At 44.4% G+C, this 18,106-nt stretch overlaps 1 protein-coding gene across 1 annotated transcript in view; it reads left to right on the top strand.

Moving 5' to 3' along the window:
* Window positions 1-18,106, top strand: part of LOC139383533 (protein Daple-like) — a 107,940-nt gene that overhangs the window by 72,530 nt on the left and 17,304 nt on the right. Inside the window, 13 exon segments of the mRNA XM_071128103.1 lie at window positions 2,094-2,235; window positions 4,042-4,236; window positions 4,889-5,050; window positions 5,356-5,633; window positions 7,579-7,722; window positions 8,339-8,525; window positions 8,805-8,950; window positions 9,085-9,174; window positions 10,027-10,307; window positions 14,196-14,399; window positions 15,645-15,710; window positions 15,873-15,941; window positions 16,161-16,408. Coding sequence (XP_070984204.1) covers window positions 2,094-2,235; window positions 4,042-4,236; window positions 4,889-5,050; window positions 5,356-5,633; window positions 7,579-7,722; window positions 8,339-8,525; window positions 8,805-8,950; window positions 9,085-9,174; window positions 10,027-10,307; window positions 14,196-14,399; window positions 15,645-15,710; window positions 15,873-15,941; window positions 16,161-16,408 — 2,212 coding nt within the window.

Below are 18,106 nucleotides of genomic sequence, written 5' to 3' on the forward strand. Positions count from 1 at the left end.
AAAATACTATTTTTACTATACTATACAAAACTATTTTTATGAAATTCACTGAGGATGGTCCTCCCCTTCCTCCTCAGAGGAGCCTCCACTGATATACCAGAATGCATCATTTTACATTTTAGTCATTTAGCAGACACTCTTATCCAAAGCGACTTACAGTTGCGACTGACTGTAAGTAAAAAAACAACAAAAGAAAACGATTTCCTTAGCGAAGTTACGATGGGGAAAGACATGTATTTTTTTTATTTTGGGGGAAGGGCAAGAGACCAGTGGCAGCAGAACGTGCTCGAGTTGGGATGTAGGGTTTTAGCATAGCCTGAAGGGAGGGAGGGGCAGTTCCCCTTGCTGCTTCGTAGGCAAGCACCATGGATGTGAGCCTCGACTGGTATCATACTACCAAATTCTTTACATCTACACTGTCCCAGTATGCCACCACACTACCATTGTCTCAGACACATAACCACGTGTAGGCCTCAATATCCTACCCTCATAAAACTGCAGCCATTTTGTAATATTTTACTACATGGGAAATTAGTGTTTTTGAGTATTTTGTAGTAGGTATTTTTGTAATTTATTGCATGTGCGTGTGTGCTGAAATGCTTCTTGGCCCCTTGTGAAAATATGTGTTCCCAATGTCCACTTTGGATGAGGAACAGGGGTCATGTTGGGTTTTGTAAAGCTCAAAGAAAAGGGGCTTTTCATGTTAAGCCAGTGTTATTTGCTTTAGTGGTTGCTGCCCAACCTTCCTACCTACCTACTTCCTGTGCCAGGTATAGTGGGTGAGTCCGGGTTTATGTTCAAAAGTGTGTTGAAAGTGTTTAATCTCTATTCATCTCCGGCTTTATTTCTCCATATTTTACTTTGGCTCTCTATTTCTACTGGTGTGTGTGTGTGTGTGTGTGTGTGTGTGTGCGCACGCGTCCCTGAATACTCCTTTCTAAAGGTGGTCAGAATAACTACAGGGGCACGTGTGCAGTGTTCTATTATAACCAATTTCTAAGACTGTTTGGGCAATAGCAAAATTACAGGGGAAAGATGGTTTCCATTCCTGTGTGGCTTGCAGCAGTTACATTTTCCATGGAAAACAGAGAATCTAGTCCTGCCGGGTGAGGTAGCATACAGTCAAGTCACAGTGAGCACCAGACCTGTGTTCAAGTAACGTTCTTTTTTTTCTTCAAATAATTGGAGTCTTTGTTTGAGCCTGCCTAGAATGCCAGATGGGTGAGGTTTTATACTTTCAGGACTATTCCATTGGTTCAATTGTACCAGATAAGTTCAATCAAGTGCAGCTAAAATATTTGACAGAAAATTAATACTATTTGAACCCCAGGTCGGATGAGGCGAGCACAGCAGGACAGCACTGTGGGAATAGCTGTACTGTATACTCCTGAACTACGAAATAAGACACTTTTTAAAAGACTTGTATTACCCCAAAGTAGGGCATCTTCTTGAGGGTTTTTCTTAAGAGTATCTGAGGATGTGTTAAGAGGTAGAGAGTTAGAGACCCAAGCGAGTGTTACGCAGAGGAGTTGGATTACAAAGCAAAGACATTCCTTCTCCAGCTATTTGTGCTCAATGAAACCAAAGCTGCCACTAATCAGTTAACCTCAAATAAATTCACTACCCTGAGTTACATTCTAACACCGCTTAGTAATCTCATGTGTGCACTGCACGCTCATGGTGATATTGTGTTCCACCTCTTGGCAAGGGTTTTCCAGTTTTTTCCCCTCATATTGGTCTTAGCCCAACGCTAGTACGGATGAAAGTCATATGGTTGTAAAACTTTTAAACATGACCTCAGCAAGCAAACCTTTGTGACAAATTCAATATCCCATAGTATTCCACTAGTCTTTTCTAAGTAAAGGATGTATCTGCCACATCTCACTCTTGATATTAGAAGAAATAAGCTCAAATAAATGGTACATTCAGCGTCATTAGTGTATGTATGTATGTATGTTCATTTGCATCGTTCTGCAGGAATTTCCATTGTTTGATCATGGCACCTAAATAAAAGCACCACATTCCTGATTAATTTTAATCAATGAAGTCATTTGTGTCTGGGACTGTCTATACATATTGTATGCCTGTCACAGTAAGTACAAGATCTTGGAGAGTAAGATCGAGTCAACGCTGAAGAAGACTCTGGAGATCCGTGAGGAGAAGATTCATGGTCTGGAGTCTCGACTGGAGGAGTCTAGTAGTCTTAATCAGCAGCTGCGCACTGAACTCAGCACCGTACGTACCTATACACCTCTTTCATTCACACACAAACACACACACCTACATATTTGAAGCACACACATTCTCTACTAATCATACTCTTGCACACACACACACACACACTTTCACTCTTACTTCTACTCTCTTATGTACAGTGGGGCAAAAAAAGTATTTAGTCAGCCACCAATTGTGCAAGTTCTCCCACTTAAAAAGATGAGAGAGGCCTGTAATTTTCATCATAGGTACACTTCAACTATGACAGACAAAATGAGAAAAAAAATCCAGAAAATCACATTGTAGGATTTTTTATGAAATTATTTGCAAATTATGGTGGTAAATAAGTATTTGGCCACCTACAAACAAGCAAGATTTCTGGCTCTCACAGACCTGTAACTTCTTCTTTAAGAGGCTCCTCTGTCCTCCACTGGTTACCTGTATTAATGGCACCTGTTTGAACTTGTTATCAGTATAAAAGACACCTATCCACAACCTCAAACAGTCACACTCCAAACTCCACTATGGCCAAGACCAAAGAGCTGTCAAAGGACACCAGAAACAAAATTGTAGACCTGCACCAGGCTGAGAAGACTGAATCTGCAATAGGTAAGCAGCTTGGTTTGAAGAAATCAACTGTGGGAGCAATTATTAGGAAATGGAAGATATACAAGACCACTGATAATCTCCCTCGATCTGGGGCTCCACGCAAGTTCTCACCCCGTGGGGTCAAAATGATCACAAGAACGGTGAGCAAAAATCCCAGAACCACACAGGGGGACCTAGTGAATGACCTGCAGAGAGCTGGGACCAAAGTAACAAAGCCTACCATCAGTAACACACTACACTGCCAGGGACTCAAATTCTGCAGTGCCAGACGTGTCCCCCTGCTTAAGCCAGTACATGTCCAGGCCAGTCGGAAGTTTGCTAGAGAGCATTTGGATGATCCAGAAGAAGATTGGGAGAATGTCATATGGTCAGATGAAACCAAAATATAACTTTTTGGTAAAAACTCAACTCGTCGTGTTTGGAGGACAAAGAATGCTGAGTTGCATCCAAAGAACACCATACCTACTGTGAAGCATGGGGGTGGAAACATCATGCTTTGGGGCTGTTTTTCTGCAAAGGGACCAGGACGACTGATCCGTGTAAAGGAAAGAATGAATAGGGCCATGTATCGTGAGATTTTGAGTGAAAACCTCCTTCCACAAGCAAGGCATTGAAGATGAAACGTGGCTGGGTCTTTCAGCATGACAATGATCCCAAACACACCGCCCGGGCAACGAAGGAGTGGCTTCGTAAGAAGCATTTCAAGGTCCTGGAGTGGCCTAGCCAGTCTCCAGATCTCAACCCCATTGAAAATCTTTGGAGGGAGTTGAAAGTCTGTGTTGCCCAGCAACAGCCCCAAAACATCACTGCTCTAGAGGAGATCTGCATGGAGGAATGGGCCAAAATACCAGCAACAGTATGTGAAAACCTTGTGAAGACTTACAGAAAACGTTTGACCTCTGTCATTGCCAACAGGGTAAATAACAAAGTATTGAGATAAACTTTTGTTATTGACCAAATACTTATTTTCCACCATAATTTGTAAATAAATTCATAAAAAATCCTACAATGTGATTTTCTGGATTTTCTTTCCTTATTTTGTCTGTCATAGTTGAAGTGTACCTATGATGAAAATTACAGGCCTCTCTCATCTTTTTAAGTAGGAGAACTTGCACTATTGGTGGCTGACTAAATACTTTTTTGCCCCACTGTAACTTGTTCACTTACAATCTTTTTTCCCCCCACACGGTTGACCTCTGTGCTGTCTGTGGTGATCAGTTGAAGAAGACTCTGGAGGCTCTGAGACAGAGGCAGGAGGAGGAGACCCACTCACACAGCTCCACACTGCAGGCTGCAGTTCAGGGTCAGGTCCAGGGCCACAGCCAGGGTCAGGAGAAGTGGGAGACAGTGACGAGAGAGGCCACCGCAGAGCTCCTCAAATTCAAGGATCGCCTCATCGACATAGAGAAGAACGTGAGTGGTGTTCTTTTTATAGGGATAGAATGGGTGATTAAGGATAGGATTCAATTAAAGGCAAGGTTTGAATGTTTGATTGAGATTCTGATGAGGATTCCTCAGTAATGGCTGTGAATGCTTAGAACATGAGTAGCTAAACAACAAGTACAGTCTGTCAAAACATACTGGCATAAGCATGTGGCAAATTGTTATACAAATGGTATACACTGAGTGTACCAAACATTAAGCATCTCTGCTCTTTCCATGACTGACCAAGAGACCGGTTAAGGAAGGATTTTTAAGCCTTGTAACAATTGAGACATGGAGTATAGTAGTAGGTGCCAGGCTCCCCGGTTTGTGTCAAGAACTGCAACGCTGCTGGGTTTTTCACGCTCAACCGTTTCACATGTGTATTAAGAATGGTCCACCACCCAAAGGACATCAAGCCAATGTGACACAACTGTGGGAAACATTGGCATCAACTTGTGCCAGCGTCCCTGTGGAACGCTTTCGACACCTTATAGAGTACATACCCCGACGAATTGAGGCTGTTCTGAGGGGGAACAGCATCGGGGGGCTGCAACTCGATATTAGAAAGGCGTTCTTAACATTTTGTACACTCTGTGTCTTGTCCATGTATAATCTTACCCACTTCCCTCTTTCCTTTCAGAAAGCAACCTTGCAGACAGAGAAGCACCTACTGAAAGATCAGCTGAGACAGCTAGACAACCAGAACAGCCAGCTGAATGCCCAGAATGTGGCCCTACAGGGGCAGGCTGTAGCACTGCAGCAGCACAACACCTTCCTGCACAAACAGACAGCCAAACTACAGGTACTAAAATACATACTACAGTGGCTCTACTCCAACATGCTACTGTGCTTCTCGCTCTGAGCTTGGCTGTGTGGTGGTCTGGTGGTTGTTTTTATTTTTCACCCCCTTGTTTGCATTCTTAGAGTAGCTGTGTCAGTTGTTGCCTATGTAGATGTTGTAGGATGACCAATTTGAGATGAAGAAAATGGAGATGTTGTGATAATCTGAGAATTATACCTCTGTGGTGTGTTTGAATGCCAGCTGACGCAGACAACATCTTAATGGGTTTAATAAAGTTATACTCTTCCTTTGTATCCTTCCGTTAGGTGGAGAACTCCACCCTCAACTGCCAGAGTGCATCTCTCATGGCCCAGAATGCCGTACTGCAGGGCCAGGTGGGGGCTCTGGAGAGCGAGTCGGAGGCGTGGCAGCGGCAGCGGGAGGAAGCGTGGGTGGGTAGGGAGGGCGTGCTGCAGGACCACGAGCGCTTGCTGAGTGTTCACGAGAGACAGGCGGCGGAGTACGAGCAGCTCATCACCCAACACACCGCCCTGAAGGGCAACCAGAGAGCTCTGGAGAAGGAGCACCATGCACTGGAGAACAAGTGGGCCACACACAGAACACACATACATACACACACTCACAAGGGTTACACAAACCACTAGGCACAAACCACTGGGCACACACATTTATTTATATACACTACCGTTCAAAAGTTTGGGGTAACGTAGAAATGAGTGGGAGGCCCCGGTGCACAACTGAGCAAGAGGACAAGTACTCTAAACTTAGTGTCTAGTTTGAGGAACAGACGCCTCACAAGTCCTCAACTGGCAGCTTCATTAAATAGTACCCACAAAACACCAGTCTCAACGTCAACAGTGAAGAGGCAACTCTGGGATGCTGGGCAAAAGGATAAAAAAGGCAATAAATCAAGAATAAATCCTTTTCGTTACATTTATTTACACCTCACACACTAAGTGATTACACACATATGGGTCAGACTGAAATGGGTCACACACACACTAGTGGTTTCAGATATCACCCTCTTCTATGGAAACTGTTCTCTTGTCTGCACACTTTGTCTGCACACACCCTTGTTTTTCCACCGTCCCTCCTGTACTGGAAAGATAATCCTATAGAGCCCCACAGTGGTGGAGTCATAATACCCATAAAACCTAGCGGTCAAACAGGCAACTGGTTCCAATCGTTTTTCCACCATTAATTTTTCCCATGGGGAATTTTAGAAACACTTAAAATAAGGGCTGTGTTTTGTGTAGGCTTACTCTGGCGTATTACAAGATGACTTTTATCAATATATTCAGCTCTATTTACTCTCAGATTCGAAAATGCAAAACTACAAATCACTGCAAGCACCTGCATGTAATCTGTAGCTGACACCTTTTCTTAACAGGTATTGTGTCTATTTAAAACTTGCACAAGACTGTTCACAGAATTGTCCATTTTAAAGACATTTAGACAATTTATTCATTACTACATTTAGCTAACATTAGATAGTTAATCCAGATATTCTTACCTTAGACTTGATTCAGCAGTCTCGTCCAAATCATCATGGTATTTGTAGTTCTTTATGATAGCCACATTAGCAGCTAATTAGCGTTTCATTTTGGGGGGGTAAATACATGCAAATATATTGATAAAAGTCACCTTGTCCTAGAGAGATTTACATGGTTATCAAAACATCATGACAGGGTAAGCCTACACAAAATACAGCTCTTATATTAAGTGTTTCTAAAATTCCCTATGGGAAAAATGAATGGTGGAAAAGCGATTGGAACCATTTTCCTGTTTGAACGCTAGGTTTTATGGGTATTATGACTCATACTGTGGTACACTATTGTGAACCTTACCGTCAGTTCAGTTTACATGGAGTGATGTGAGAGGCACTGTGGACTGGCTGGCTGATCTGGCTGACTAATAATCTCTCCTCCTACCCTTCTTTCCTTAATGAACAATGGAGTAAGGGCCTGGGGTTGAGGCCCACGGATTAGAAGAGTCTGCCTGCTGTACCGTCAAGGGCCTAATCAGCTGGAATGTTAGCTGGTCCATATGTGCCTCAAAGCCCTTGGTTGTGTTTTCGTTAGGGCACGCTGTAGCCAAATGCTTTTTAACAGAACTAAAATTAGTGGTTATTGGACAGGTTGTGGTAGTCCCTCCATGTTTCGGTCAGAGTTTTTCTTCATTTGGTGAAAATTAATGAAACGACCCTGATGGGATAGCCAAGGTCTGTGATCATGGCAGCTCTTAGAACAAACCACCACCACGTCACAGGCGCTCAATATCTCATGACTTTTCCAACCAACTCTTGTCCAATCTAACATTGCTATTGTTGTTTCTTTCTTATTGAGTGTAAAGAGGTTAGGTGGTTTGGTGATCATTAGGAATCTATAAGGGATGGGATCACCATGGCCTATTTTAGATGTAACACAACACACAACCTGGGGACAGTTAACTGGGCACCATATATCTGTTTATGTGACTGCTGTAGAGGTTCTATCTTTGACCCAGTCTCCGTGTCTCTGTCTGTGCAGGTACATAGTGCTGCTGAAGCAGAAAGATGCCATGGAGGCAGTGGAGTCCACCCTTCAGAAGGAGAGGGAGAGTGTAAGAGAGGAGATCCACAAAAATGCGCTGATTCTGGGGGAGAACCAGAGTCTGAGGGGGGAGTTGGACCGGTGAGCTCAGTCAGCACAGCAGCACCTCTATACAACCACACCTACTAACTCCAGCTTTACAAACGTCACCATATGGGAGAGAATGAAGATAGCCTAGTGGTTAAGAGCATTTTGCCAGCAACTGAAAGGTCACTGGTTTGAATCCACAAAGCCGGCTGGGTGAAGAAAGGTGCACTTGAGCAAGGCACATTATTCTAATTGATGCTCTAAGTCGTTCTGAATAAGAGTGTGCTAAATGACTAAAATGTAGAGAACCGTGTTTCCAATGGAAAATATGAGTGCAGCAGAAAAACTGGTAGAGTACAGCCTGACGCTGGTACCCTCTGGTGGTTACATACTGTAATGGCTGACTTTCTCCTTATTTTGCTCCGTATTCACACACTACCACGTGTCATGTAACACTACAATCAGATAAAACTCTTGTTGCCAAGTGGAAAGGCCTGTGAATGGGCTGAAACAATCAGTATGGCTGAACTCAACGCAAAAATCTAACAAAATTAACTACCTACAAAACTGACGATCTGATCCTAAAATTAGGCTTTTGAAGAGTGATTTATTTTGCAAATCACCAGGACCTCATATGTCTCTTCATACTGTCTCTTGACATACCATGTAGGTTGACCCAGACTCACTCCCAAATGTGTGCGGAGTATGACGGGCTGCAGGTGCAGACCAAGGAGTTGAAGACCCGACTGAACAGAGCTCAGCTGGAGGTGAACCGCTGGCAAGCCAGATACAACTCGATGAAGGAGCAGCACCAGGGCCTGGACATCTCCATGACCAAGCTGGACAACCACTGTGAGGTACACAGACCACTGACACTCGGGGACTGAAATCAGCTACTGCACATACAGCGTTTATGCTTTAGAGACTTGAAAGTGCAGTTTTGTCCAGAAGTAGGCTTAATTTGTGTCCTAATCTTTAATATACAACTTCATCTGGGTCAGTGTTACCATTGACTTAAACCATATGAAATGTTTAGTGCATTTCTAAAGTTGAATATAATGCAATTGAATTGTAGTGACACATGTATATGCTGCAGTTTTAGCAACAGTGTGTATCTCTATGTGTTCTGTCTCCAGCTGCTGACCCGTCTGAAGGGGAACCTGGAGGAGGAGAACCACCACTTACTGAGTCAGATCCAGATGTTGAGCCAACAGAACCAGACCCTGCTGGAGAGAACCATGGAGAGCAAGGAGCTCTACCACGAAGAGCAGAAACAGTACATGTAAGTAGGTGTGTGTGTGTGTGTGTGTGTGTGTGTGTGTGTGTGTGTGTGTGTGTGCACATGCAGGTATATAGAGGAAAGTCATTTTGATAATTGAATGTCATAAATAAATCTAACAACTCCTGTGTTTCCAGTGACAAGTTGAACTTGCTCCGGAGGCAGAAGGAGAAACTGGAGGAGAAGATCATGGATCAGTACAAGTTTTATGATCCATCTCCTAAAAAGTACGGTTACATTTTGATTTGCTAATAATGTAGCTTAGTCAATGAACTATGAATAGGATGACACATGGCTCCATTAGCAAGCCCTAGAGCCCAGAGTTTTTCCTGGTCAGGTCACATGGTCAGTAAACCCTCCTGCCCAATTGTCCTGTATGCCTATAACCTACCTTAGCTGTCCTCGTGCGCTCACAGTTTGGATAGAACGTTTGTGCTGCATAAAACCTGTCTATTAATGCCAAATACAATCAGTCCACCATTAAAACAATAGCTTACTATGGATTGTTTCATTATGTAGACAATGTAGTCTAGCCTACTAGCCTATCTATAGCTTCTGTATTTACAGTATTTAGCAGGTATTTTTTTATATTGCACATTGGTACTTGGACTCCACGCTGCCAGGGTGATCTTTCTCATCACTCGTAGGCTTACCAGTGTTCACAGAAGGGGAGGTCGCTCTCATGAGTGCCGCTGGGCCTCTGGTAGTCATCAGCCTGGTTTTCTGGGAGAGGAGGAGGAGGAGGAGGGCTGGCACTATTCTTGAGAGGTGGAAGAAAAGGAGGAACAAGGCAGGACTGTGGGTACTGCTGGCAGGGCTGGGGAAAGGAATGGGGGTACTGAACAGGAGGGGGTTATGTCATTGCCAGGCCAGGGCAGTGAGGTCTCTGACGGGACTGGCAGGCTGCTAATGCTGCATCAGTAGGCCGACTAGCTTCCACCTGCCATGGTGTTTCGTCTGTCGAGGATGAGGTGGTAGCTTTGCTGCAGGGGTTTCCACTACGCCAGTGTGACCTATGGGCTGATGTTAGATGGATGTCTCAGTGTAACTGTGATTTCCTTTTTGTCTGTGTCTGTCAGGAGGAACCATTGGGCCGGGGCCAAGGCTCTGGCCAAACTCATCAAGCCCAAGAACAGACAGGACAGCTCCAGGGAGAGGGTGCGGAGTGCCCCTGGCATTCCTCTGCCCGAACCTCCCACCTTGGACTTCCCTGACATCCCCCCCACGCCTCCCCTTCCACTGCCCCCCCGCCAGTCCTGCCTCAGCCTGGACTCTGTATGGAACCACTCTCTGGAGGAGAACCACCTTGGACAGGGACACTTCCCTGCCCTCACCCCCACCCCCACATACTCCAGCAGAGGTAAGACAGACAGAGGGGATGTCTACTCATCCATGGTAGTTCTATCCCTGAATAATGGAAGTTGCCCCGGCCCTACAGTTCTACAAGTCCTCTTTTTTTCCACAAGAGGTAGCTGTAAACTAGCTACACAAAATCTAAAATGTTTTCCCCCTCAAACTCATCTTGCCCTTGTTTTTTTGACGTCTGTTCTTCATTCTCTACTAGTTCAATGGGGATCTGTTGCATGACTAAACATTTTAATAGTTTATCTCGTCATCTTTGTTGGGCAATTTCGGGCCCTGTTCATTTATATAATGCAGGCAGTTAACTACTTTCACTCAATCTCTTTCTCCCTCTTCTCTTTGTCATTGTATGTAAAACATAACCCCCTCCTGTTCAGTACCCCCATTCCTTGCCCCAGCCCTGCCAGCAGTACCCACAGTCCTGCCAGCAGTACCCCCTGTCACTGCAGCCAAGCGGTTTGGCTTTCTGAGGACAAGGAGCCAGGAGAAGGTTCCCAAGACGCCTCCCTCACAACGTTCTCACTCTAGACGCCTTCGCTTCTGGTCCTCCTCTGACATCCCCACCTGCACCACCGAGTCCCTCCCTTCCATCATTGGACAGTTCTAACACCACCATCTTCACTCATTCCTCTTTATAACACCACCATCTTCACTCATTCCTATTTATAACACCCCCATCTTCACTCATTCCTCTTCATAACACCACCATCTTCACTCATTCCTCTTTATTACACCACCATCTTCACTCATTCCTCTTTATTACACCACCATCTTCACTCATTCCTCTTTATTACACCACCATCTTCACTCATTCCTCTTTATAACACCACTATCTTCACTCATTCCTCTTCATAACACCACCATCTTCACTCATTCCTCTTCATAACACCACCATCTTCACTCGTTCCTCTTCATAACACCACCATCTTCACTCATTCCTCTTCATAACACCACCATCTTCACTCATTGCTCCTCATTTAACCCCTTCTTTTATCTGTAACATCTTTACTTTTTGGCCCTCTGTCATTATTTCCTTACAGAAAACAGATATCTTAATGCACACATGCAGACTTATCAAGCTTTCCTCCCATCACAACATACACTGTCTCTCTCTCGCACACACACACACACACTGAACTCTGAACTGAACAGGCTAGTTTGAGGCCTCCAGCCTCACACCAGACACTCCACTCTGGGTAGACCCTGCAGTAAGTAGCCTTGTTTTGGATTGGAGCCCCCCCCCTTACTGCAGCCAGCCAGCAGCTTTGCCTACTTCTGTGAGAATGAGATATCTGTGTGTCACCTGATATGTTTAATCATGTAAAGTGGGCAACTGGGAAGAGCGATGCCTACCATCCCAATAAAGGCAGTTCATATGTCTGCTCTGTCTCTTAGTCTGGCAGCCAGTATCAATCCCATGTTCCACATGGATGGAGGAATGTTGCGAGGAGAATTACTTGATGGGGCAATCTGCAATATTTACTGCTGTTCAAAGGATTTCTGCTTTTCCCCCCCAGAGTGATATAAATACCACTTAGGGAGTGATTGAGTGTTTAGGTTGCCTGTTAAGCGTTAGCCTGTGTTGCATTGGTGATAATGACTGCCTCCAGCTAGCACTATACTCTCCCTGACTCTCCTTGTCTCCCACCCAAACACCACAATCTCACATCTTCCTTTATTCCATATCCTGTACTCTTGTGTGCCGTGTGTCTGTCACTCTCTGCCATGCTTTTTTTTTACCATCACCATCCACCTCTTTTCCCTCCACACCATTCTTGTCATCCCCTCGCTCAGCCCACCTTAATGACAATGGCTGTGCTAAAATACAGAATAACTGTTCTATTGGATCTATTGATGTCTGCGACTACTAAACATGGTACGCTTTGAATCAATGACCAATCTCATGCTTGACTGAGGGAGCAGGGAAGCAATCAAAGGCTTTGGCCAGCCATTAGCCTACCAGACACCCTACTGACTGAGGCACTGCTGTCTGTTAGCGTATCAACGCACTCTCTCTTTTAAAAAATGTATTTCACCTTTATTTAACCAGGTAGGCTAGTAGAGAATAAGTTCTCATTTACAACTGCGACCTGGCCAAGAATAATGCAAAGCAGTTCGACACATACAACAACACACATGGAATAAACAAAACATAGTCAATACTACAGTTGAAGAAAATCTATATACAGTGTGTGCAAATTAGGTAAGATAAGGGCAAGGCAATAAATAGGTCATAAATAGGTCATGGTGGCAAAGTAATTACAATATACCAATTAGACACTGGAGTGATTGATGTGCAGAAGATGAATGTGCAATTAGAGATACTGGGGTTCAAAGGAGCAAGATAAATAAATACATAAATACAGTATGGGGATGAGTTAGTTGGATGGGCTATGTACAGGTGCAATGATCGGTAAGCTGCTCTTACAGCTGGTGAGGGAGATATGAGTCTCCTGCTTCAGTGATTTTTTGGAAGTTTGTTTCAGTCATTGGCAGCATAGAACTGGAAGGAAAGGTGGCCAAAGGAGGAATTGGCTTTGGGGGTGACTAGTGAGATATACCTGCTGGAGCGCGTGCTACGGGTGGGTGCTTCTATGGTGACCAGTGAGCTAAGGTGGGGCTTTACTTAGCAGAGACTTGTAGATGACCTGGAGCCAGTGGGTTTGGCGACGAGTATGAAGCGAGTGCCAGCCAACGAGAGTGTACAGGTCGCAGTGGTGGGTAGTATATGGGGCTTTGGTGACAAAACGGATGGCACTGTGGTGGACTGCATCCAGTTTGCTGAGTAGAGTGTTGGAGGCTATCTTGTAAATGACATCGCCGAAGTCGGGGATCGGTAGGATGGTCAGCTTTACGAGGGTATGTTTGGCAGCATGAGTGAAGGATGCTTTGTTCAAAAATAGGAAGCCGATTCTAGATTTAATTTTGGATTGGAGATGCTTAATGTGAGTCTGGAAGGAGAGTTTACAGTCTAACCAGACAGCTAGTTATTCGTAGTTGTCCACATATTCTAAGTCAGAACCGTCCAGAGTAGTGATGCTGGATGGGTGGGCAGGTGCGGGCAGCGACCGGTTGAAGAGCATGCATTTAGTTTTACTTGCATTTAAGAGCAGTTGGAGGCCACGGAAGGAGTGTTGTATGGCATTGAAGCTTGTCTGGAGGTTAGTTTACACAGCGTCCAAAGAAGGGCCAGAAGTATCCAGAATGGTGTCGTCTGCGTAGAGGTGGATCAGAGAATCACCAGCAGCAAGTGTGACATCATTGATGTGTACAGAGAAGAGAGTCAGCCCAAGAATTGAACCCTGTGGCACACCCATAGGGACTGCCAGAGGTCCGGATAACAGTCCCTCCGATTTGACACACTGAACTTTATCAGAGAAGTAGTTGGTGTTCTTTCTCTCTCTTCTGAGATCGAATCAGACAGGAAACTGCCAAGGCCTTCACTTCCTGTTGAAGTAGAACTGTCAGTGTTCTATTCTGTCTCAGCAGGCCAAGGTTCAGCCTGAATAACTAAAATTGGATTTAGCCTATTATTCTTTCGTTATGACTAATCAGATAGCAACATTGGTAGGTCCAAAATGCCTCTGAAAACCATTGGTGTACGTACCTTGTCATTTGGAAAGGTCTGACTGAAGAAGTGATAATTGAGACTACTGTATATCAGTGTACCGTAGTAAACACGCCAAAGGCCAGGAGTCAACTTGTTCCCTTAGAAAGCTTTTGCTGACGGTAACCCTTCTCTGCTTTAACAAATGTATAGTCCACCTGCCCTAACTGTGTCCACTGTCCAGCAGCCTCCAGCTCAAATGCATCTGCTGTGTCCAGAATGGGGTTTGTTTGAAAGGATGTGGTACCATCATAGATACTCTGTTGTTTGTTTCCCTAGCACTAAACGACAGTGGAGTGTCCAAAGGCAGGGAGCTGTTCCGTGCTTCAGGGGGCAGCAGTGAGGGTGTGAATGGCACTGAGGAGCTGTACGCCAGACGGAGAGGTGTGGAGCTAGGGGGGACTGCTGCTCACTCTATCCCCGCCAACCACACCTCCACCTCAGGCCTGACACCCAGCTCCAGGCCTGGAAGCAGGCCCAAAGGTACAGTGGGCCCAATGCCCATGCACTGCCATCTTCAATGACCATGACATAGTATAGGCCCGCATTATGTCCGTTCCCAACAAATTTGCTTCAGTCTCTACTTAAAGTCATTAACCAGGTTTCCATACACAGTTTTGTGGCAGATTTGGCAAGTTTGCAATTTTACTGAAACTGATTTTGTAACAAAACCATTGCGAGAGTTGAAAATGTGATGGAAACACATTGAACTTCTGCTTTAATGCCCCTTGTTCTCTGTAACCATTACCCAGGTTGTTGCTGTAAATGAGAATGTGTTCTCATTTACCTGCTAAAATAAGGGTTAAATAAATGTTATTCAGTACATGGAAACTTCATCACAAAAGTGATTTGTATGTGCACTACGTATTCACGCACAGCATTTTATCTGCAACAAGTCAGTTTGATGGAAACCCCTTTGGTGGGGAAATGCGCATCTTTTTTAAATATTTGCATGACATTCTGTCGCCAATTGGATAGAAACCTAGCTAGTGTTCTAGAATAACACCAAACAGGTGACTTAAATCCCTAATCCCCCAGAATGCATTGTTTACACAGTGCTGAAAAATCTGGCTGACAATCAGTGTTCAGTGCTTTCTAATGGAATAATTCTGCTGTCCTCAGTCAATAATCACAGTCGCGGTCTAATGGAAAGTTTGTTTACTTTGCTTGAAACCTTCTGGTCGAATCTCAGAACCTTGTCCCATCAACTGGGGAATAGATACACAAACACTTACAGGAAGGAGCCTTGTGGTTTTAGGCTGCATCAGTTTCTACATGATATTATACAGGAGCAACATTTGGATTCAGTATATAGATACTAAGTCGACTGTCTATAGTTTATCTATAGGCTGTCATAAAGGGTTGAAGCGTGTGGAGAGACATAAGCTTATGGCTATGCTCATGTAAAATGAAATTTACGAGCTATACTTGAAATACAGGTGGATCACTTCCTACTGTGTTTAAATACGTTTTAGTTTTTTTCCTACAGCTTGGAGATTACCCTTAATCGCCCTTTACACTACCTGACCTTTCAGTCTGCACACTTTCAGTTGTAAAGTGGGACAGGAACAGTTAATAAGAGACGTTGGTGCAATGATGTGGTAAAGTTGTGGGGAAATGTCTGTTAAGACCAATGACTCATAACACGTACCTTTATCGCTCTATAAATGTGTGATGACGTGAATGAGTAACTCTCACTTCCCCATTTCCTGTCTGTGTCCTCTGCAGGTTTCATCTATGAGGACGACTCTCGGGTTCACTCCCCTGATGCTCATCTTGTCCATGGAAACGCAGGTAAAGAACAAGGATGATCAATACATGTTCAGACGGCTCTGTGTCCCTCTCACTAGGTTTCTTTCATTCTTGCTCAATCTCTTTTTTTCTTATTCATTCTTTCTCTCCCTTACCTCTCTGACCATAGTGAAAATGTAGTCCCCACCATTTCTTTCTCCGCAGGTTATCGACCAGGCTCTGCTGAGCTCAGTCGCAACACCTCCAGCAGCAACTCCCCTGTCAACTGCAAAGGTACAACCAGCATATATTCCTATCTGAAAACCATGCAAAGTACCTATTCAATAGATGTTTTTATTTTTAACAATCTTTGCTTTCTATACCAGACTTGATGTTACACTAAGCATATCTCCAACCGCTATTTTAGCCTGCTTTTTGGTACTATCCCCAACTACGGACTTAATGAAGTCATTTTCGGCAGTTATCTATCTCTACCTCCCTCTGTCCATCCAGATTCCCTGGAGCACCTGCAGGACCGTTCTGCCAGTCTGTCCAGTGATGACGTAGTGGGCCTTAGTCACAACGTGTCCCACTCCCTGACCCTCCCCTGGAGCGCCATTGTCCCTTACGACACACACGCCCACACCCCGGTCCAGAGGAGTGCACCCCGGCCTGGCAGCCACCGGACCTCCTCCCCTGGCAGCGAGATGGTCACCTTGGAAGAGTTCCTGGAAGAGAGCAACACCCTGTCACCACCCACTGTAAGCATTGACACACACATATGTGCCAACCACTGTAAGCATAGAGAGATAATGTGTCATGGGGAGATGGATAAAGGGTTTGGGATGTGGGGGTACTAGCTTAGTATGGCTAAACATAATCATCAATAACTGGAAGATCTGGCACATACTATGCCATAAAGTGATGTATGGGGGATTTGGCATGAATTGCATTGTGGATATAGCCAGTAGTTTTATTTGACATTTATTTGACATTTGCAATATGGACTTTCTCACTGATCATACACGAAATGCTGAAATGTTCCCTTAAGGTATGGAATCCCCCCGAAGCCTACCATTAACGATGCACATAACCAGTGTGCGACAGAGCCTCAGGAGTTGTTGATTGTGTTGTCGTAGTTGTGCCTAGGGGGGCATATGGGGGAGGGAATGACCTGCAGGTAGGTGTTTGTCCCCCTGTGTGCGGAGGGTGTCAGGTTCTTGTCCAGTTCTAGCGTTTAGGTCGCCACAGACTAGTACATGACCCTGGGCCTGGAAATGATTGGATTTCCCCCTCTAGGATGGAGAAGATCTCTTCGTTGAAGTATGGGCATTCTAGTAGAGGGATATGCTATAGGTAGCACACAGGAGGAAATTTATCTCATTTCCTTTTGAATTCTTTGCCAAATTTAAAATGTTCCTGTTTAGATTAATTTAATAGAGTTAGGTCTGCTCTATACAAAATTAGCATACCCCCTGAGTCCCTTCCCTGTTTCACACCTGGTAGTTTGGTGGATGGGACTACTACCTCAGGCCTTGGATATTCTAGGATGAGTGCTCTCGCTCTCTCAAAAACGTGCATCATAGCATCACTCACCACAGAACTTACCTTATATCTGAAACTGGGGACTTAAAGAGAAAAACCTGCACAGTATTCCTCATTTGCAGATGTAAAAAACAAACTTAGTTCAGACCATTCATATTTTAGAGGCTCTTTTTGGGAGATAGTTAAATAATTCAGCCAAACTAGACTAAATGATTGCACATCATAATTTAAAACATGAGATTTGGCCATAAGAAGCCAAAACGCCTTCATCCATTTCCGTATGACACTGTATGCTTATAGTGGCTGGTGAAATTTAGCAACCCAGAATATATGTCAAATAAAACTACTGGCTAAACTACTGGCTTACTAGACGTCCGAAATCGTTTGTAAAATTCGCGGTCGGCGTCGGGCCGTGCGGTAGGGCCAGACCTACCGGGAAGTCATCAAATGAACTTTGTCGGACATTCGGTTTCCGTTTTATAAAATAAACACGTTTTTGACCGTTTTTCCGCTATCCCGGAATTTCCCACAAGAGGGCATACGGAATCATATGGCAATTTGGCAAAACATCACGAATCACGACGGGGCCTTATCTCGAAAACGAAAAATATTTTGAAGCCGAAACTTGGTGAGCGTAGGTTTGGCATAATGGGCAGTTGGCCCCGAACAAGATGGCGTCTAGGCCTCGACGGTTTTTGAGTTATGGCCGTTTTTCTGGGATTAAAGGTCCTAAATGGAAATAGAGAAATTATTTTTCCACTTCAGGTCAAAGTCAAGGAGCCTCCGGTGTCAATAAAAAAAGAACCAGCCATTTATCTATCGTCATTTAAGAGAAACGGAACAATGACAACTTGGCGATGGTCACAAATAGGCGTTTTTCTTTTTCAACGGTTACAGATCCAGTTGCAGGGTGT

Source organism: Oncorhynchus clarkii, chromosome 25, assembly GCF_045791955.1.
Source record: "Oncorhynchus clarkii lewisi isolate Uvic-CL-2024 chromosome 25, UVic_Ocla_1.0, whole genome shotgun sequence".
NCBI lineage: Eukaryota > Metazoa > Chordata > Actinopteri > Salmoniformes > Salmonidae > Oncorhynchus > Oncorhynchus clarkii.